This window comes from Aspergillus tubingensis (genome assembly GCF_013340325.1).
Source record: "Aspergillus tubingensis WU-2223L DNA, scaffold_1, whole genome shotgun sequence".
NCBI classification, from domain to species: domain Eukaryota; kingdom Fungi; phylum Ascomycota; class Eurotiomycetes; order Eurotiales; family Aspergillaceae; genus Aspergillus; species Aspergillus tubingensis.
Window position 1 is genome coordinate 1,117,793 of NW_023336275.1, and position 20,415 is coordinate 1,138,207.

General features: G+C 50.0%; 7 protein-coding genes across 7 annotated transcripts; 4 read left to right on the forward strand and 3 right to left on the reverse strand.

Annotated features, from left to right (window-relative positions):
- Nucleotides 1-104: 104 nt before the first annotated feature.
- AtWU_00375 (uncharacterized protein) lies at nucleotides 105-3,083 on the forward strand (the record flags this gene model as incomplete). Its single annotated transcript, XM_035495491.1, has 10 exons — nucleotides 105-250; nucleotides 436-481; nucleotides 711-861; nucleotides 915-1,119; nucleotides 1,177-1,753; nucleotides 1,809-1,847; nucleotides 1,901-1,969; nucleotides 2,040-2,299; nucleotides 2,353-2,981; nucleotides 3,040-3,083. 10 exons carry the CDS (start codon nucleotides 105-107, stop codon nucleotides 3,081-3,083), a joined length of 2,166 nt encoding a protein of 721 aa, XP_035351384.1.
- Nucleotides 3,084-4,120: 1,037 nt separating this feature from the next.
- AtWU_00376 (uncharacterized protein) lies at nucleotides 4,121-6,903 on the reverse strand (the record flags this gene model as incomplete). Its single annotated transcript, XM_035495492.1, has 5 exons — nucleotides 4,121-4,376; nucleotides 4,437-4,586; nucleotides 4,641-4,720; nucleotides 4,780-6,681; nucleotides 6,760-6,903. 5 exons carry the CDS (start codon nucleotides 6,901-6,903, stop codon nucleotides 4,121-4,123), a joined length of 2,532 nt encoding a protein of 843 aa, XP_035351385.1.
- A 501-nt stretch (nucleotides 6,904-7,404) lies between these two features.
- spb1 (rRNA methyltransferase spb1) lies at nucleotides 7,405-9,995 on the forward strand (the record flags this gene model as incomplete). The annotated part of the gene is made up of 4 exons (XM_035495493.1): nucleotides 7,405-7,422; nucleotides 7,481-7,630; nucleotides 7,697-9,371; nucleotides 9,439-9,995. The coding sequence occupies 4 exons, from the start codon at nucleotides 7,405-7,407 to the stop codon at nucleotides 9,993-9,995; spliced, it is 2,400 nt and encodes a 799-aa protein (XP_035351386.1).
- Nucleotides 9,996-10,472: 477 nt separating this feature from the next.
- AtWU_00378 (ATG16 family protein) lies at nucleotides 10,473-11,240 on the reverse strand (the record flags this gene model as incomplete). Its single annotated transcript, XM_035495494.1, has 3 exons — nucleotides 10,473-10,631; nucleotides 10,692-11,068; nucleotides 11,156-11,240. 3 exons carry the CDS (start codon nucleotides 11,238-11,240, stop codon nucleotides 10,473-10,475), a joined length of 621 nt encoding a protein of 206 aa, XP_035351387.1.
- Nucleotides 11,241-11,752: 512 nt separating this feature from the next.
- rab7 (Rab family GTPase YPT7) lies at nucleotides 11,753-12,735 on the forward strand (the record flags this gene model as incomplete). Its single annotated transcript, XM_035495495.1, has 6 exons — nucleotides 11,753-11,782; nucleotides 11,866-11,919; nucleotides 11,982-12,077; nucleotides 12,148-12,327; nucleotides 12,423-12,570; nucleotides 12,626-12,735. The coding sequence occupies 6 exons, from the start codon at nucleotides 11,753-11,755 to the stop codon at nucleotides 12,733-12,735; spliced, it is 618 nt and encodes a 205-aa protein (XP_035351388.1).
- An 880-nt stretch (nucleotides 12,736-13,615) lies between these two features.
- AtWU_00380 (DMT family transporter) lies at nucleotides 13,616-15,240 on the forward strand (the record flags this gene model as incomplete). Its single annotated transcript, XM_035495496.1, has 6 exons — nucleotides 13,616-13,735; nucleotides 13,823-14,182; nucleotides 14,246-14,251; nucleotides 14,305-14,377; nucleotides 14,433-14,854; nucleotides 14,914-15,240. 6 exons carry the CDS (start codon nucleotides 13,616-13,618, stop codon nucleotides 15,238-15,240), a joined length of 1,308 nt encoding a protein of 435 aa, XP_035351389.1.
- A 604-nt stretch (nucleotides 15,241-15,844) lies between these two features.
- Nucleotides 15,845-17,186, reverse strand: AtWU_00381 (PH domain-containing protein; the record flags this gene model as incomplete). The annotated part of the gene is made up of 3 exons (XM_035495497.1): nucleotides 15,845-16,075; nucleotides 16,149-16,880; nucleotides 16,941-17,186. 3 exons carry the CDS (start codon nucleotides 17,184-17,186, stop codon nucleotides 15,845-15,847), a joined length of 1,209 nt encoding a protein of 402 aa, XP_035351390.1.
- Nucleotides 17,187-20,415: the final 3,229 nt, after the last annotated feature.

A 20,415-nucleotide genomic window follows, 5' to 3' on the forward strand; every position in this document is an offset into this window, starting at 1 on the left:
GCCAACGGTAACAGTAGTACACTCCGATAGGCGTTTCATGACCTTCTCCTCGGGCAGTCGCGCTCGTTTCGTCCACCTTCGTTGTTTGCCCAAAACCCGCCGTCATGGTTCGAGAGGATCCCGAACAGCCTGGTGGAAAGAATGGGATCCCGGCTGTGGCACTGGCAGTTACACAGTCCAAGACCGCTAGACCCACGGTGGTCCGCAAGAAGTTCGCCAAACCTCCCGTCAAAGTAGCTTGTTTGGCCTGGTAAGTACACTGGCCCCCCCGTCCCCTTCCATCCTTCCTTCCTTTTACCTTCCTCTCCGTGAGTTGATGGACAAGGATGGATACATACACACCTTGTCCTTTTTTGTTCTCGTTTGCTGCGGCAAACCCATCTTATCATGCGGTTGGCTATTGAGACGGGACTAATCGGTATCTATTTCTATCAGTCGTGCTTCAAGAACACGTTGTGATGGTCAAGACCCGTGTACCAATGTAGGTATACCTCCTCATTTCTGGATTGTCAGAGCTTCTCAACATCCTCCCGCGGGTGTTCTTTCCTATCTTCATGCTGTGGACCCAGTCTCTTCCCTCTTTCCCCTCTGCAGCTGCTTTTCGGCTCACCGGGCTGTTGTTGCTCTCCACACCTTGGTTCTCAAGCTTTTGCCTTCCCTCGATCACCCAGAGAACGTGTGAGTGCTAATCTGCTTGTCTGGAACTACAGTGTGCCAGTAGGAATAAGAGTTGCTCTTATCTGCCCAGTAAGCGGGGTGGCCCAAGGAAGAAGAAGAACAAGCCATCTGCAGCTGCAGAACCTCAACACGATGGTGTCGAGGATCCTACCATTTTCCCGGTGTCTTCGGGATTTGACGAATGTGCGGTCAGACCCCAGTTATAACCCCAAGTTCATCCACTAACGCACGTTTAGCATCCGGGTTGTTTGGACAAATCGACGTTTTGTCAATTCCGGGGGCAGGGTTGAGAAGCCTAGACTTCCCCTCTGATGTCCACGCCATGTTTGCGGATCTTTTTGTTCCAGGCACAGAGAACACCCATGGTCTAGAGCCGACCCCTTCCCCATCAAATATACCGTCTCGGGCCTTGGTCAGGACGTACGGCAGTGAAGATGCTCTGTGGGTGCTGACTCGTCTCATTAAACTTTTTTACAGCATTCTGACTTGAGATTACAGCCTTAACGCATACTATGACTTTATCCATAATTATTTCCCCATACTTCCACCAAGGGTTGACCCCCCGACTCCTGATCGGCCCCTGGATTGTGCTGGCTCGTTCACGGATTCCCCGTCAGAACAACCCATCCTCATCTATAAACCGAGGTCCCCTTTGAGTCTGGCGATTTCGGCGATTCTGGCCCTGGTACCACATCCAAACGACCCAGAACCATCGGGGCCTGCGTCCGTCATCCGCCGTCGCACTTTTGCACACACATATGCCCAGCTGGCAAATACAGCTATCGAAACCGATTGCGAGCTTCACGCTTCGTCCACCTACCCTTCAGATGCATTGACAAACGAACGGCCTCTCATTGATCGAGAGTCTTTTCATCCCAAGACTCCAGTGGAACTCGAAAGTCTGCTCGCACTTCTCGTACTTTCAATTTACGAATACAATCAACGAGGTAACCTCCTCAAGATGCGTTACCGTGCGGGTCAGGCTCTGGCCATAGCGTTGGATATGTCTTTGCATTGTCTTGGGGAAGAGTTCGACGAGTTTGCGGAGGCTCGGAGGAGAGCTTGGTGGATGACTGTATGTATCCTTTCTCTGCTTCGCGCCATGGTCACTAATATACGTGTGTTCGCAGTATTATTGCGTCTTGCAGGGCTCTATCGTCAGCACTACAGTAAGTATTTTCTCGCTCCCCTGACAGTGCGAATGCTAATGTCCGCTTCACAGCCTTTAGCTATCATCGCGAATGACCCCCAATTTGTCACTCCTTATCCACGGTTTTCGGCCGATCCTGATGTATGTCTTCCTATCGGTGGAAATTAAAAGCTGTGTTATGCGGATAATTGGCTTCTAACACGCTGTACAGGGCTGGTCAGTATTAATACAAGCTCAGCAAGTTCTTGTTTCAGCAACACAATTCATCATCGATCTAAATAAATGCCTATCCACGAGGACCAACATGTCATACATATTTGAACGGATGCAGCAACTTGATGCATGGGCGAGCTCTGTTCTGGCACAATCAAATCTACTTCCAATCTTGCCTCAGTCTATGGCATGTGGCGGGGAGATAGAGCTGACAACAGCTCAAAGTATTCGTGCAATATCACGAATAAAGCTGTCAAGGTGTGTATTCTTTGGGCCCCTCGACGACGGTCTTGTTACTAATGGTTCCCTAGCGCTCAAATTAAAGTGCATCGGTTCAGGGCATTCTCAGACTTACCAATTTTCGTTAAGAAACACTGCGATCTGACATCGGCTAATTCGAACAACACCATGCCGAACAATGCTTCCAAGAATTCCAAATCGCAAAGTGGGATTGCAAATATCGGATGTTCGTGTAGCCTGGAGCCGTTTCAACAGGCACCCAGTGACTACTCATCGTCGTCGTCTTCCGTGGCGTCAGATGTTCCGCAGTACCCTTTCATGCAAGGATTTCCATACAGCATTCAGCATTCGGCGAAAACGTGTCTGAGAGCATCCCTTCTCATCTCACGCATGTTCTACAGCCTACCCCTGCCGCAACCGCTTCTTGATGAATGTCAGACTCAGCAGGGGTTGCACATACTGCCGGATCAGTTACCACGAACTATGCCGTCATTTGCGTGCTGCCTAATGCAGGGCAGCTATGCTATGCTGATGATCTATTACAAAGCGCGCGGGGAGAAAAGGTCTCCAGAAAGTGGAACCGACAATACCCCCAACCCCTCGGACAGACTCATCGAAGAAATCCGCAAGGGGCTAGAGCGAATAATTGCTACTGTTACAAACTATGCGATTGCATTTGAGGCGTTAGATGGGATGAGGGGTAAGTCCAGTGCAACCTCAAATTTATTGACAGTGACTGACCTAGTACGTATCTGCAGATGAGATTGAGTGTGCATATCAAACGGCGTTTTCTCAAGCGTAGGCCTGCTTTTGTTTTGGGTGGACCCAAGAGTTCTATTTATTTCCATAAGAGTCTTCCAGGATGGGACTAGTCGCATACTACTACTTTATAGTATCCGCAACACATGGCGCGGGAGCCGTGATTTTTTCAATATACTCTCCGTTCCTTCCAATTTCGTATACATGAACACTTTTAAGTATTTTACTCACGATGACACGATGACGCTGATACCGCTTTCTCTTGGTACCTTTCAGCTTCCTGAGCTTGGTAGTTGATGCCTACTACTCCACATTTACCTGTAACAACAGCTTAATAAGTATAATACAGGCCACGATGTAAAAACTCCAAAGATCCACACGCAGGATCACTTAACTACCCAGCTCACATGCATAAATTATTTATCTAATCCATCTGCGTAACCTATATTTCTAATCTAGAAGCTAGCGAGCTTTGTATTTGGAATACCCGCCAAGAAACAAATCCGACACGTACAAAAAAATGAATGTGTGACGACATGAAAATTGATATGCAGATCGTGAAACGAGCCAATAAATGCATGAAAGGGGGAGAAAGTTAGATTTCCAGATGTAGTAAAACTAAAGTAAAAGGTCAGATCAGGGAGGGCTATGCTGGGTTTCCTGGTCTGGTTAAATTACTTGTTAGAGTATGACCCCCCTGTTGTATGGACTGGGGTGACCTAGGTCTTATTGAAGGTAATACATAGCCTTTAGTTTCGACTGTGTGAGTTCTTTTGTGGAGGTGGGTTTAAGTCTGAATGGAGGATGGATTGGGTACTTAGTAGTACTAGTATTGGTTTAGACGCCAAGACGAGGATATATATACATGATCATTATTCGAGTAACAGTACGATGGGTTCAAAACTTCTAGCAAACAAACAAACAAAGAAAGAAAGAAAGAACCTCCCATTATTTATCTATGCTTGGCTTAGCTTGGCAAACTATTGCACTTAAGTGATAAAGTAACTGCTATCTATAGTGAAAAAACTCTTTTTGTGTTTAAGGGAAGAGAGAAAGCTGGGATAGGAGAGGAGATAGGCTTCACAGTTTCGACCGTATCCCCTCTAACCGGAACTTGACATCCTTGAGCACCTTGCTTGTTGGCTTCCAGTCGTCGAATTGGCGGAGGAGTTCCATCGTCTCGTTGTAGAGTTCGCGGCGGACGTATTCCTCTTCGAGAATACCGCGCATCGCGAAGGGGAGGATGTAAGGGTTTGCGGGCGCTGGTTGAGTGCGTTTGATGTGCAGATTGGCGCTGTGAATGGTGGATGTCTCGAGGGCAAATTCGATGGCCAGTCTTGTTTTTCCTCATTAGCTTTGGGGTTGAGAGATTAGTGGGGCGGGAGGTATAACGTACCGGTATACAGATGGATCGTCGTAGAGACGGGAGTGCCCTTCTCCACTGTATAGACTGCCTGCTAGGGGGGAGCTGAGCTCGCGGATGAGACCGTGGTCTGGGATGCCTAGGTTGCGGAGCTTGAGGACGAAGCCGACTAGGTGAGAGAGACTGGTTGAGTGTTAGATGCGCTTTTGGTTTTGAGAGGGAAGGAAGTTGGCTTACAAGCTTGGGGCGTGGACTCTGCCATCAACGAAGGCTGCGCGATAGATGTATGGATGGGTCACCGGGGCGAAGAGGGATGACTAAAAAAAAGGTCTAGGATGAGTATGAGAGATGAAAGGGGTGATGTAAGGCACTTTACCTCAAGAGAAACCAGCTGGTCATCGATGCTTCCAATGTACGAAATCCGAATGCCAAAGTCGAGACAGGTTCTCAGCGCTGATTCATAATCCTTGGAGACTTGGCTATAAGGCAAGGCAAACTCGAACAGCTCTCCGGCGGAGCCACTAATCCAGCGGGATCTGAAGTCTGCAAATGGACCTAGATTGACACCGGCCATAGCACAGATGCCAACACGCGCTGCATTGAGACAGCCAAAGGATATCAACTTGGCGACCAGCATGATCGCAACAGGAACACCCTGACTATGACAAGCTACCAGGATGAAATCGGCTTTTCTGATCTCCTCCATCCAATTGAGTAATAACTTCCATAATAGGTCGACACGCTCAGCTATACGTCCCTCGCCTTCCAGGGCAATCTTTTCAATGTCGCATTTATAGCCATGGTCGTCAGCCCAGGTATTTATGGCTTCCGCTGCCATGTTCGAGAATCGGATCGAAGTGCCTGTCGGTTGGCCGAGGACACTCCGGATTAACGGTGCAGGAAAGTACCCATGTATCCCGATTGCCAATGCCCTTTTGATAGGGGGCGTATCCTTAACCATATGGACGTGTCTGTTATTCGATTCTTTACCATAGTGGAAGTATCGCCCTATTGTCTGCAACAAACTGGGCTTTTCTTGCACAGCAAAAGTTTCGTGGAACCTTGGCAAAACCTGATTGGGTAACACTTTTCGCAATTGTTTTGAAGCTGCAGCTTCAGGTGGTCCCGGAACCAAGTCATTGAGACCTGCTTCTGGACGTAATGTGGTTTTATCAGGTAGTGCAGAGCTGCTCTTGTTGTTCTTAAGCTTAACGCTTCCCTTTTTCGCAATCTCAGCCCTTGCTTCTGGCTCCGGTTCGGCTTCAATGGCTGCTTTTCTCAAAGAGGAATCTGGCAAAATAGAGGCGCTAGCCACCTCAGAATCTTGTGGGGCCTCTTTATCAGATCCCTTTGAAGACTCTTTGAACCAGAATGACCATCCAGAGGGCTTCGGGTCCTTCACAGGTATCGTAGCGGGACTGCTTGCCCCTTGCGTATCATGGTCTTGAGTTGGTGCAGGTTCCGTCTGCACGTCTTGCGTGGTTGGCTTATCCACGTCATCTGGAGGCTTGCTTGCAGGCTCTTCTGGCCCCTTTGTTGATGAACCGTACCACATTTGAAGCCAAGAACGTTTTAGAGTGTTCTGCGAACTATCATGCGTTTCTTCAGGCTTATCCTGTTCCGGCCTATCTGGCTCTGTTCGCCCCTGATCTTCCGAGATTGCCTGCTCTTCGTCTTTCGATACAGGGGGTTTCACGGGTGATTCTTCACTAGGCTCTGGTGCACTGGGCTCTGGCACAGGCTCTGGCACAGGATCTGGTACCGGATCTTTTGGGGCAGAATTGTCGGTTGTTGACGGGGCATAGAACCATGAAAACCATCCACCCGTTTGGACAGTCGACGTCGGGCCTGCGTCAGCACTGTCCCGGTTATCATCTGTAGTAGACTCTGGAGCAGCACTCAAATGGCCCTTATCAGCGTCATCCGCAGCTACTGTCTCTTGGTCTCTCGGTACTTCTTCCTCGGTCGGTTGCGTTGTTATGCCAGCCGGGCACGACTTAGCATCCTCTTCAGGGGTGAATGTAGTGCCATCAGAAGCTATGTTTATCTTCGTTGTCGCAGCGTCGGCGGGAAGAGACCTGCTGGATGCGCCGACTTTCCGAGTAAGCTGGAGGGAGGGATTTCGGAATGGTTTAGGAGAATCAAGCTGAGGAGTTGAGCGGGAAGTGAGTCGGGGTGCTAAGTTTTGAGCAGCGGAGATGCTCTCACGGGCAACCTCGGTAACGGGAGCCGCTTTGGATGCTCTGGAGACTGCCGGCCAGACAGCAGGATACCAACTCTGATAGTCCAAATGATATATTAGATACACGGGACGGATGCAGAAGAAGATATAGGGCTACTGAAAACCCGGACTCACCGCAGTGCTCCCCCTGTTCCTTGATTCTGCATGGTCTCCGCCTGCGGAAAGCGATGTAGCACCATCGTCGGACGCTGTTGGGGACTTGGAGTCCGCGCCGAGGGGGCTGGGCTTTACTCTCTTACGAGATCCCATCGACGGCATGAAAGCTTAACTAATAACATCACCGAATGCGAGATGAGGTGCAGGTCAAAGCATGGAAAAGCCGAAGACCAAGTGAAATGAGATGCTATGATGGGGGAAGGCCAGCAGACTAGCCACCAGCGATGGCAGCCGGAGGATCAGCGCGGGTCTTTGGTTGGTTATCAGCCAAATCGGGCCAGCATCACGCCTGACATCACGTCACATGCTCTCCGCTGACCGTCTTTGTTTGCCTCGCCGCCTCAGGCGGTGAACGGGTGTGCTGTGGCTGGTGTGCAGTGCTCCTGCACCGCCACGTGCATCCGGGCTGGAAGGGGAAATTTTTGTTTTTCGGGGCCGATGTGGAGAAGGCCAGGAAAGGATCCATCCAGGCCGCCGATAACTTTTTTTCCTGGATACATTCTTTTGTACCGCTTTCACCATTCCTACCCACTTGCATCCGCAGTCTTCTGTTTAGCGGTTTCGTTTTTTTGTCGAGTGTGCCTCGACCCCCCATCTCTCAAGATGGCGATTCAAAAGAAGGTAATGCGGCATTGGTCTGTCCCGCGGTCATGGAATTCCAGTACTGACATTGACTTAGCATGGTAAAGGTCGTTTGGATAAGTGGTATCGCCTGGCGAAGGAGAAGGGATACAGAGCGAGAGCTGCTTTCAAGCTGATTCAGCTGAACAAGAAGTATGGCTTTTTGGAGAAGAGCAAAGTCGTTCTCGATCTTTGCGCGGCACCCGGTGTGAGTACAACCCATCTGTGTGATTCTTAACGCGGAGTCTGGTGGCTGACCACTCTCGCAACACAGTCGTGGTGTCAAGTTGCTGCAGAATGCATGCCCGCACAGAGTATCATTGTCGGTGTCGATCTTGCGCCTATTAAGCCGATCCCCCGAGTCATCACTTTCCAGAGCGATATCACGACCGAGAAGTGTCGCACAACAATCAGACAGCACCTGAAGCACTGGAAGGCTGATACCGTACTTCACGATGGTGCCCCCAATGTTGGTACCGCCTGGGTTCAGGATGCTTTCTCTCAGGCAGAGCTGGTGTTGCAGTCTCTGAAGTTGGCTACGGAGTTCTTGGCGGAGGGCGGTACATTTGTTACGAAGGTCTTCAGATCCAAGGACTACAATCCGCTCCTGTGGGTTTTCAAGCAACTCTTTGCGTCCGTGGAGGCGACGAAACCTCCGTCTTCTCGAAACGTTTCTGCAGAAATCTTCGTTGTTTGTCGCAATTACAAGGCACCAAAGCGCATTGACCCGAAGTTCCTCGATCCCAAGCACGTCTTTGCAGAACTTGCGGACCCTACCCCCAACAACGAGGCCAAGGTGTTCAACCCGGAGAAGAAGAAGCGCAAGAGAGAGGGTTACGAAGAGGGCGATTACACGCAATTCAAGGAGGTCCCGGTTACTGAATTCATCAACACCACTGATCCCATTGCCATCCTGGGTTCATGCAACAAACTCAGCTTCCAACAGTCACCAAGTGGTGACCTTGCCCTCGCCACTCTGGAGAGACTAGAGGAGACGACCGACGAAATCAAAGCCTGCTGTGAGGATCTCAAGGTTCTGGGTAAGAAGGAATTCAGGAACCTGCTCAGGTGGCGACTGAAGGTGCGGGAGCAGTTCGGTCTCGCTGTGAAGAAGGGTGGTCAAGCCAAGGAGGATGAGACCGAAGAAGTGGCGGAGGTCGCTCCTATGGATGACGAGCTGGCCATTCAAGAGGAGCTGATGCGCCTTCGTGAAAAGGAAACCTCCAAGCAGAAGAAAGAGCGCCGCAAGGAGAACGAAAGGAAGCGCAAGGAAATCGTTCGGTTACAGATGCACATGACGACACCCATGGATATCGGAAAGGAGCAACTGGGACCTAATGGCGAGGATGCCACATTCTCGCTCAAGCGCGCCGAGAGAGGTGGAATCAGGGACACCCTTGCTGCCGGCCATGAAGCAACGATTGAAAGTGATAGCGAGGACAGTGCTTCCGAGTCTGACTTCGATGAGAGCGATGACGAGGAAGACCGTCTGGAGCGGGAACTTGACAACCTGTACGAGCAATACCAGGACCGCAAGGAGGACCGGGACACGAAGCTACGGGCAAAGAAGGCCAGGAAGGACTTTGAAGCCGACTCCTGGGACGGCTTTTCCGATGACGACAAGGAAGATGGCGAGGACTCCGACGACGAGGGTCTTGGAGTTGGCTCTGCCGGCGACAAAGCTCCCAAGTCAGCTTCCCTTTCCAACAGTGCGTCGCTATTCTTCGACCAAGATATATTCCAAGGCCTAGAAGACATCGACGATGTCGAGGATGAAGATGACGAAGTGGCAGATGAAGATAGCGCTATCGAAGTTAAGCCTAAGGGCAAGGAGTCTGAGAAGAAGAAGAAGGCAAAGGAAGCCAAGAAGCCTGTCCAGGCGATGGAAGACTCGGATGAAGAAGATATTGAAGAGCTTGAGGACCCCCGGAAAAAGAACGGGCAGCTCGGTAAGTTCGCAGATGTGGCATGTCATTGCCTTGTACCTGGACATATAATGCTGACTCGACTACTTAGATATCGACATCATCACTGCGGAAGCTATGGCACTCGCCCAACAGATGGCTACTGGAGAGAAGAAGTCTTCTGATGTGGTTGATGATGGCTTCAACCGATTTGCGTTCCGCGATAGCGATGGTCTCCCCGAGTGGTTCCTTGACGACGAGAACAAGCACAGTATCCAGAACCGCCCTATCACCAAGGCGGCCGCAGCCGCAATCAAGGAGAAGATGCGCGCCATCAACGCTCGCCCGATCAAGAAGGTTATGGAAGCCAAGGGTCGCAAGAAGTTCAAGGCCGCCCAGCGACTGGAGAAGTTGCGCAAGAAGTCTGCACTGTTGGCAGATGACGAAGCCCTCAGCGAGCGTGACAAGTCGCAGGCCATTGCGAGGTTGATGAGCAGAGCTACCAAGAAGAAGCCCAAGCAGCAGGTGAAGTTGGTGGTTGCCAAGGGAAACAACAGAGGTATCTCTGGACGTCCTCGTGGTGTCAAGGGAAAGTACAAGATTGTGGATTCTCGTATGAAGAAGGATATCCGGGCTCAAAAGCGTCTTGCCAAGAAGAAGAAGAATTAGTGATGGGGCTTAGTTGTGGAACTCGAAGCGATCTTTTTCATCATTGTCCATGTATATACCCGGCTAACATTATAGATCTCTGTATCATATCCATGGTGAAAGGGGTACGTACCTGTTATTGCGATCTAAAATTCGTTTCCATGTTCCGATGTAGATGGCCATGAAGCTGTCTCCTTCAGGACATATCAACATATGACACTTGAACTACCATGATACTGGCCAGTTATTTGCTTACGTCTATAGGAGTACTACAAACCTCTAATTAAGATGTAATACGTAGGGAAAGATAATTTTGGGATGATAAAACGTAGTAGATAATGACATTTCTTGAGAATCATAGCTTCTGCTCGTGTGCCTGTAACAGACACAGCATCATTCGGATATAATGTGTAATCTACGAAGATATTATATATCAATAATCCATCCAATTCAGGCAGATAGAGACATCATGGCCGTGTCGGTTCGTCGCGTAGCCTTCTATGAAAATTTAGAGGCATCGTTCAAGGCTTCTGCTTCCTTACCCATTCTATCCATCCAGCGATCAACAAGATCTTGGTTCTCCTTCTGCAGCCGGGATGACCGCTCTTCAGCCATATTCAGTTGAAGGTTCAACGATGCCAGCTCGTCTTGGAAATCCTAAAGTGGTGTCAGCAACACTAGAAGGACTCCAAGAAAGGAGGGATGGGAGCAGCATACCTCCAATAACTTTGCCTTCCCGCGCAATTCCTCATCTCGATCCTTTAAGCGTAGTTGAAGATGGGCGATCTCATTTTCAAATAAGCGAATCCGTCTGCTATCCTGAGTGCTTCTCTTCCGCAGCTTCTCCAAGTCAGCGGTCATGCGTGTGAGCTGGTCCTGCAGTTCGGAGCGTGACCGCTGCGCCTCAGCCAGGTCTGCACGTGTTGCTAGGAGAGTCTCTTGTAGAGATGGGTCTTGTGCTCCTGCTCCTGATGGCGCCTTGCTGGAGCGGGATGCTAAAGTGTCGGATGGCACATGCTGTGCTTCAACCGGATCTGAGCTCGGTGGGTTGCTAGCCGCTGCTCCCTGAACCGTGCGATCGGCCAGTTTGGTATCTAATGGTTTTGATCATAATGGTCAGCGAATGGTCAGAATACTTCCGGAATGTGAACTACCCCAGAAAGTGAGGATGATCGACATACAAGCATCGTAAATAGCTATGCTGGCTTTCTCTCGTCGATCACGAGCCGCCAGCGCGGCGGAGTACTCCTCTTTCCAGTGGGCCATTTGATAGCAAGTGGTGATAAGGTGAGAGTCTATCTAGCGGACGGACGGCGGACCCCTCATATCATGGAGCCATGGTGGAGCTCAGAGTCGCCGAGGGAGAGACGTATAGCTATATTCACAGATGTTACTAGGTTAATAAAGGAACCAAACGAGTTAAACCACGACAACCCCAACGACCTGCCACACTATTTGGAAGCGTGAGGGGAAGAATGGCTGCTGCTTGTCACTGACGGGTGGATGGGGCGCTGACCGCCATCTCCACCGCCCACGTCCGCGTGCATCATCGAAAGCCGCCGTCGCCGTTAGCTCGGCTCAGTTCACCGTCCAGGCCCAACCATCACTCTTCCTGTTTGTTACTTGACAACAACTACCCGACTCGCTCGGTGTCTCTGCCAACTGACTGCATCCCTCGCTGCGCTGACGGGATTATATTGAACATCCCTTTGCTTTTTCCCCTTCTATAGACAGAGCTTGACTTGTCCATACACTCACAGCCCCCTCACATCTCCACCATGTCGTCACGGAAGAAGGTCTTGTTGAAGGTACCTCGCCTCCCCCAACTCATGCAAGCCAAGCCGCCTCGATGAAAGCTTCAATTACTCACATAGCTCTCCGAATCTCTTAGGTTATCATTCTGGGTGATAGCGGCGTCGGTAAGACGAGTTTGATGAACCAATATGTCGGTGGCCTTATCTCCCAGCTGTTCCTCGGATCCCCACTCACCCTCATCTCGCTCAACAGGTCAACAAAAAGTTCAGCGCAAGCTACAAGGCCACAATCGGAGCCGACTTTCTCACCAAGGAGGTTCTAGTCGATGATCGGCTAGTGACAATGCAGGCATGTACTTCCCCGCTTGCGAAGATGAACGGAGCGATTCTGGGAATTGGAGTTAACCAGTTTTCAACAGATTTGGGACACTGCAGGACAAGAGCGATTCCAGTCCCTGGGCGTTGCATTCTACCGCGGTGCGGACTGCTGCGTTTTGGTCTACGATGTCAACAATTCGAAGAGTTTCGAGGCCCTTGACAGCTGGCGCGACGAGTTCCTGATCCAGGCCAGCCCTAGGGATCCTGAGAGCTTCCCTTTTGTAAGGACTTCTCTTTCCTTCAATCTTATCTGACCTAGGCGCATGATTTGCGCGATGGCCAAGACTGGTAGACTCGTATACTGACTAGGATTCAGGTTGTGATTGGTAACAAGATCGATGTGGAAGAGAGCAAGCGGATGATCTCTTCGAAACGGGCTATGACGTTTTGCCAGTCGAAGGGCAACATTCCCTACTTCGAAACGAGTGCCAAGGAAGCCGTCAACGTTGAGCAGGCTTTTGAAGGTTGGTTACTTATCCTGGCTACTCGAGTTCAATGCATGGCTAATTTTGCACTCAGTCATCGCCCGGAGCGCTCTGGCACAAGAAGAGGCAGAAGAATTTAGTGGGGAGTTCAGCGACCCGATCAACATCCACCTTGATGGTGAGCGTGACGGATGCGCTTGTTAATGACCCCTTTACTAGACATGCCTTGCGAACGTTTTATATTTCTGCTTCAAGCCCGCTCCATTTTCGCTGTACGCGCCTCCGAACGCTCCCACTTCGTGCTTGTCAGAGCACATCAATGCCTCGTATGAACTTTTGAGCTTGGAAGAGCGTAGCTGTTCTTTTGGGAACACCTGCACTTATACAGTTATGGAGCTCCTCATGTGTCACGCTCCTTGTCTTGTGTTTGCCTGCCAATTCGCATGGGATATCCGTTGATGGTCTTGATTCTGCTTAATATTTCCCTTTTGCTTTTCTGGTACGAAGGTACTATCATGTTCTGTAGGAGTCTGGAATATTATTGCTTATCTGCTGAAAGCTTGTACATTATAGCCGGTTAAGTAGGCAATTACCACACATCTAGTGTTGTATTACGCAAGACCTATGCTTCTCATAGTCAGTTCAAATTCCCAATTAGAACCCGAGAAGCAAGGAGGATCTCCGCTGGCCAAAGAACCAGTGGTATGGTGGAGGAGATCAGGATCGGCTAAGCGTCGCGTGCTTATCTCGGCGCATCTCGTGATGCTCGACGTTATCAGTTCGGGTTACACCGCAGAGTCACTCCGCCTCCGGTTTCCCTCTCTCCTCCGGTGAATCCCCCCGGTCTTACTCCGTCCACGCCCCCTTCTTTATCGCCTGCTGGAACAGGTGGTGTTCTCAACTTGTACGGCCTTTTATTTGCGCCCATGATCTAGGACAGATCACTCGCGGTCCGGGGGATCTAGTATACCTCGTATCGCGTGCGCCGGCGGGGAACTCTATAGAGCCTCGACTCACAGCGAGTCCTTCTCTTATCGCCCGCTACTGACAGCCAGAGAAAGTACGCGGAAAGGACCCAGAAACCATGGAAGTACCCGAGACCACGGAAGGCTCGATCTTGGTCGGCGCCGCGAGACGAACATTGGGCATTTGCCTGCTGCTCGTCGTGGTCTTCCTATGGACGGCCTCGAATTTCCTCGCCAGTGTATGTTATGTGCTTGACTACTCTTGACCCTTCATTGAATAATATACCCGGTGCAGTGCTAATCTAGTCTCTATCTATGTTTCACAGACGATATTCGCCGACGATACATACTCGAAACCGTTTTTCGTGACATACATCAATACTTCGTTGTTCATCCTTCCTCTCTTCACAATTCTCTCTAGACGGCTCTTGAAACTATGGCGGGCAGGGAAGCTCTACCGGATTCGATCTTTCAAAAGCCTATTGGAGCATCTCGATTCTCACGATACGAACGTCGAGGCACGGGGTATACTCAGTCACAATGCAGGTGGGGAGCGTTGGCGCAACGAGGACGAAGACCCTGAAACATGGGCTGGTGCTAGGTTCAATGCTGCATTCCGGGGTCAGCCATCTAAGCTGGGATTGAAGGCGACAGCTAAATTGAGCTTTGAGTTCTGTTTGTTATGGGTAAGCATATCGCTACACTGAATCTTTAACCTGTATAGAAACGCAGAAGCTAACAAGCACCAGTTCTCCGTGAGTACTAGCGATCAGTAGAGTCATCCATCCTCCAAAACTGACTGAATCAGGCAAACTACTTCGCAATGGCCTGTCTCCAATACACAACAGTAGGAAGCACCACTATCCTCACCTCAACAAGCGGTACGTACGCCATCACCCCGCATCATCATCCCACCAATAACTAACCCTAAACCAGGAGTCTGGACCCTCATCTTCGGCGCCCTAATTGGCGTTGAGCGCTTCACCATCCGCAAACTCATCGGGGTAATCGCCTCTTTAATCGGCATCATCCTCATCTCCCGCGTCGACATGTCACCCGCCGACAACCCCAGCAACAACAATACCAGCGGCAGCGGCAGCACCTTCCCCTCCAAAACCCCCGGCGAGATCGCCCTCGGCGACGCAATGGCCGCATTCAGCGCCATACTATACGGCGTATACACCATCGTGCTAAAAAAGCAAGTGGGAGACGAATCCCGCGTCAACATGCAACTATTCTTCGGCTTAGTAGGACTATTCAACACGGTCCTCCTCTGGCCGGGCTTCATCATTCTTCATGTCCTCGGTATAGAATCTGTAGGAATGCCTGATACGGGGAGAGTCTGGACGATTATCTTGGTATTGCCCCTCTCTCACGTCAGCAATACACAGATAACTAATACCAATTCTGAATATAGGTAAACGCCCTCGCCTCCCTCGCCTCTGACATCGCCTGGGCCTACGCAATGCTCCTCACCACGCCACTAGTAGTAACCGTGGGATTGAGTCTGACGATCCCGCTCTCGCTCGTGGGCCAGATCGTGCTTCAAGGGCAGTATGCGAGCGGGTTGTACTGGGCTGGGGCTACGGTGGTGTTCTTGTCGTTTTTGGTGGTTAATCAGGAGAGTCGCGAGGTGGATGGGGAGGGGCCTGTGGTGGTGGTTGGGAGGGGAGGGGCTGGTGCTGGTGCTGGGTATGAGGCTATTCCTGGGGATCGGGATAATGAGTTTGGAAGGGATAGGTGATAGGTATCTATACCTGCTATGGAGGTGTTGGTACGTTAGATAGGTAGTAGGCAAGGGGCTTACTTTACTATCACTGATTGAGGAACTGTTGAGGATGGAAGCAAATTTGGTAATGAAATTAGCATTGACACAATGTGCTCATGTCTGGAGCACAGAGAGCATTATTGGTACTAGATAGAATTACATGACCACAGTCAGACACAAGGTGTGCTGTGTGGGAGGAATGGAAAGAAAAAGAAATACATGAAGAGCACGCAAACCCCGCATCACTTTTCATGTCATCCAGGACAATCAAGCCATACGCGAGACTAACCCAACTTGTAATGTCTCTTACTCGCGGGGTCTCAACATCTCATACAATCAGTTATAAAATCACAAGACATTAAGACAAAATATCATGAAGAACATTGGGTATGTATCATCAAACAGGAGCAAGTGCGAAGTAATATAATACCGGCGAACATAGAAACCACAAAGGAGAATAATTGGGTAAGAATTGAAGTAGACTAGCCAGAATCCAAAGTGATATCGAGAAAACTTGAAGGAATGTATAGAAGGGGCGGGATCCGAAGGGTTCCGGAATCTGTTATACAGTGTACTTCTTTTAACGGAGGCCTGCTGCTCCGGGCGCAGGCTCCAGTTTCTTGCGGGCGACGAGAATGCTCTTCAAAGCACCTAGCCACTTTGCAAGAGATTCTTCATCTGGTGCGCATAGTCGATACGACTTTTCTTCCGCGATGATTTGAAGACAGAAGTGTTTCGAACGTGACATAGGGTCGACTTCAGCAGCGTCGATCACCTGTGCCATGGGTATGACTTTGACGGCGGAGTATTCCTTCAACATGGCACGGTTAGTCATGACTATAGAACTTGATGCTAGAGGAATAGCTAAATAATAGAATCCATACCTGTTCGTCTTTATAGAAACCAAGGCTTTTCGGGCGCAGCACAACCCATAGTCGCTTCCAGTGGCGCATAGATCCCTTGATTTTGAGGCATTGAAGATACCCGTTGCATACAACTCTCTCCGGGTCACGTAGGACTGCGGACTCATTGCGCGGAATCGAGGAAGGGCCGTCGCTATGAAGTGATGCAGGCTGGTTTTGAATGGAAGGCGATGTCATGCCAACGCCGTTGTTGTTCCCAGGGCCATCGGACCATTCTGAATATGACGTGATATCATTTCCCGAGTGATCATGGGGCGAGGCGAAACGCCTCGAATGGTAAGTGGGTGACAATGAATCTCCGACTTCCGGAGAACTTGGTCGTCCGCGCTGATCAAAATCGGAGTGGTCGGTGGTGTCATAGATGCGGCGCTTGTTGTTTCCGGCGGTGTCGCTATTCTTTGATAAGGCGAGGAAGGCCTCTTCGTCTTCGTCCATGCGGGTTTCTGATCGAATGTGTCGAATCCAAGCTTCGGCCTCTTTTTCCGAAGATGCCTGGAAGCGATAATTCTTCGACGGCGAGAAAACGCCAAAAACGTGCTGTCGGTTGGATCTGGGGGACCTGACCGACGCAACGGCCGTGACCTCAGACAACGTGATAGAGGCTCGGAGCCTCGTGGCCTCCTCATCCTTGTATACCGACAGAAGGTTGGGACGTAGAACGAGATATGCCGGTTTCCAGGAGGCCCTGAATGCCTGGTTTGACAGAGTTAGTTGGTTCTAGACCGAGCTCGGCTGACGGCGCAAACGACTAACATGTTTGTGCTTCACGCGACGAAACACCTTTCCAGTCTTCAGGACCCGATCGAATTCAAAGCTCCCATTTTCATTGACAGGCGAGAAAGTATCCAAGTTGACATGGCCGCTGCGATAGTGAGCGGATTGATTATTCGGGACTAGAAGCGCCGACGTCTGGACGGTGCCATCGGGTAGCTGGATCGCGGGAGCTTTGGGATTCCCTTCTGCAACCGGTGCGTACGATGTGGGAATTGGTTGAGTCATGATTATAGGAAGCTCGTGCTAGGAGTAAAGGTCTGTGTCGGAAATAGCTGTCGTGTGCAAGTGGTGTTCAAACGGCGCGCGAGCGGAGAGAAGGAGTGTATAGCGCTATCTATACCGGCTGGACGGGCACACCGGGACGGCGTCCACTTTAAGAACTGTAACGAGAAAAGATCGATATATAGTGAGTGGTAGTGGTTCGGCAAGATTAGAAGAAGGTAGGCAGAAATATTGGCCAAGTAGTAGTATCTGACTGCTGACGATTAGAGTCGGTCGCGACCGACAGGGTCATGGAGGCTGTGCCAAAAGGAGTGGTGAGCGGGTGGGAAGCGACAACGGGGGGAGGAGCAATGAGGGAATGCGATGAAGTAACGAAGCGCTCGCCGTGACGACAACCAGTAAGTACTAGGTTCACACAGAATAAAGAAGTATCATGACTCAAGTGAAAAAGGCGCAACTCCCTCACCAAACGAATCCCAAGGGTTAGGAGGAGAAAAAGGGGATCCTTTTTCGGGGACGAAAAGAGATGAGGAGAGAGGGGACGGAGGTTCTTTTTCTAATTTTCCCAATTCAACGGGACGCATGGACGTTTTTTTTGTTTTGGAGATCATCTGGGTTTAGTCCCGTTGGAAGCTGGAACCTCGACCCTCGACGGGCTCTTTCTTTCCCCTGCCGTTTCACCTTCGCGCCTTCTGCCATCCTTTTCCTCGCAATGGACCGGTTTTCTCAAACCCCCTTCCTTGAATGGGACTGCAAGACTCCCTTTATGAAACCCTTTGTTGATTTGATTCAGTTTGAAGAAGGGAAGGGGGAGGACGAACAACCACAATAACAATAACCGATGCGGGAAACAATCATAATAACAATAAGTGTGACTGAAACGGGCTGCTATACCTCGTGGGTAGTAGCCATGACCCCGACGACCCCCATTTCTACTATCTACTAGTAGTAGTAGTTATCATCTGCTCCCTCCCGCAACAACCACACCACCACGTTTTTGAGTTTCCAAAGACAGGTCTTCTTCCCCGACATTCTTCGGATTCATCAAACTACGTGAATCATGAACGGATATGATCTCTACTACAATTATACACGGCAGATCCACGGATCTGATTGCCCACACGGGTGGCTAATAATAGTACTATGTATGTACTGTAAGTTATTACTTACTCTCCGGAGAGCATCGAGTAGTAGATAGATAGATAGATGGATGGATTGTCCCTTGACCGCGCTGCAGATCATGACGGACAATACGTAAGTACTACACTACATACAGTACCAGCATTAATGCCTGAAGACGGCCGTGCATGAGATGAGTTATCGTCCCGGCATGCATGTTGCGTGTACCTACATAAGGTGTAGTATATGAAGGGTAGGTAAAATATCTACCGACCTACATGCTTTCACCGACGCATTGGATAATGTGACAGCTCAGCCGCGAAGCTCCGCACGATGCTTCCTCTCGCCATGAAAAAAGACTTGCAGTTATTCTCCCGGTAGTGATGTCATTGGTGAGATCCCGCGATGGACAATGATCAAAACTTACTATGTATGTAGTAAGCTCTGTCAAGCCAGTTGCGCATGCCTTGGGCGAAACTCAAGCGGGCGTTCCTTTCGGAATCCTAACGAGGGCATCCGTCTCTATCCAGGATCCGGGATAGAGACTGCCGTGTCCCAGCAAAGCCTTAAAAGGCCACCTTGACAGATCCCCCCTTAGGACCGGGGTCACGTGTGGGTCCCGGTGGGATTTCAGGGTTCTGGATGCATAAATTACCGGCTCGTAATACCACCAGGTACCAATGGCCCGCTTTTACCATACAATACATCTCCTGCTCAGTCGGGCCGAATTCACCGGCTAGAAACTACTATTAGGGAGTATCTATTCTATCTACTTAACTAACGGTATGGAGTAGTTATCTCCTGGTAAAACACGTAGTTAGGTTGCTAGAGCTAACCTAAGAGATAGTAGTGTAAGAAACTGGACACTAGACTAGATAATTTGCTACAACTTAGTCGACTCCAGATCTCCTATTCTCCTGCCATATGCGTAGGAGATAATCAGTCTTGATTTCATACAATGAATCAACCCCAGCAGAACTTGCATCCGAAAACCGAGTCAGATCTCGGACCCGAGTTGCAGGACATTGAAAGAGACATGCTAACGGGCCCATTTATTACACGACGAACGAGCCATGTCCGTCCGTCTGTCTCTATCGGCATCATGGCTAGGTATGAAGATGAAGGTAAGAAGGTAAAGGTGCTCTCTCATTCCTATAATATTGTAGAGGCAGAGAAAAACAAAACAATAGCTTGAAGCAAGTTAGTGTTGGCCCCTTTTAGGGAAGTTTGTCTTGCCTACTTACTACTACTTACCTAGACACACATGCGTGGTCAAGGGAGAGTGGTTGCATCCCGCGGTTACGAAGCGCGGCCACCAAGAGATCTAAACCCTCTGGTGTCTGACGACGGTCGCGCCAAGCTAACGAACGAGAGGAACTGGTTCTGGAAAACACTAAACATAAATAGAAATCTAATGTGGTCTCTCAACTTCTAATTGCCCTTCAAGGTGGTTCGCCATGCTGATCGTGAACTCAAAGGGTCCAGAAAAAATACCCTTTGACACTTGCTGACGACTGCCAGATTCCACCCGGCCAAAATTAAGAATGATTCAAGGAGGACGTGTTTTGCAGGTTAAGCTTCAGGGTCTTTTGCATGCACCAACTCTCCCAACTCCCAAAGTAAGTACCAAAGGCTGGGTCGGTAAGGCCTGTACAGATAGATTCCTAGTTCTTACCGCCCATCAGGCCCGAAATTTCTCTCGGTGGTGCTGTCTTGACTCGTTTCCCTTTAGTTCCCCCCAATAACCACAGTACAAGGGTTGTGTGGTTTCTATAGTGCCTTTTTTAGACGTAATTTTGGTCATTCTACTAAAGTGCCACCAATCTAACCGACCAAGTCAGCAATAATTTACCGCCAGTGATTTGGTCTGGGAGAAAAGAGGGATTTAGGAAGAGGGTGAAAACGAGACAAGAACGAAAGGGAGAATCAGTTGGACTACCGCAAATAGGCTAAGTGTAATACGTTACCAGAATACCAGTCTGGAAAGGAGAGCCGCGACTCCCGAGCTGGAGGGTAGGCTGTAAATTACCATCTGTGACCACGACCGCTTGCGCCTCCCTGGCCTTGGCGGAACTTCCACCCATCCCCATCCCCAAATAATCCTCTCTCGAGC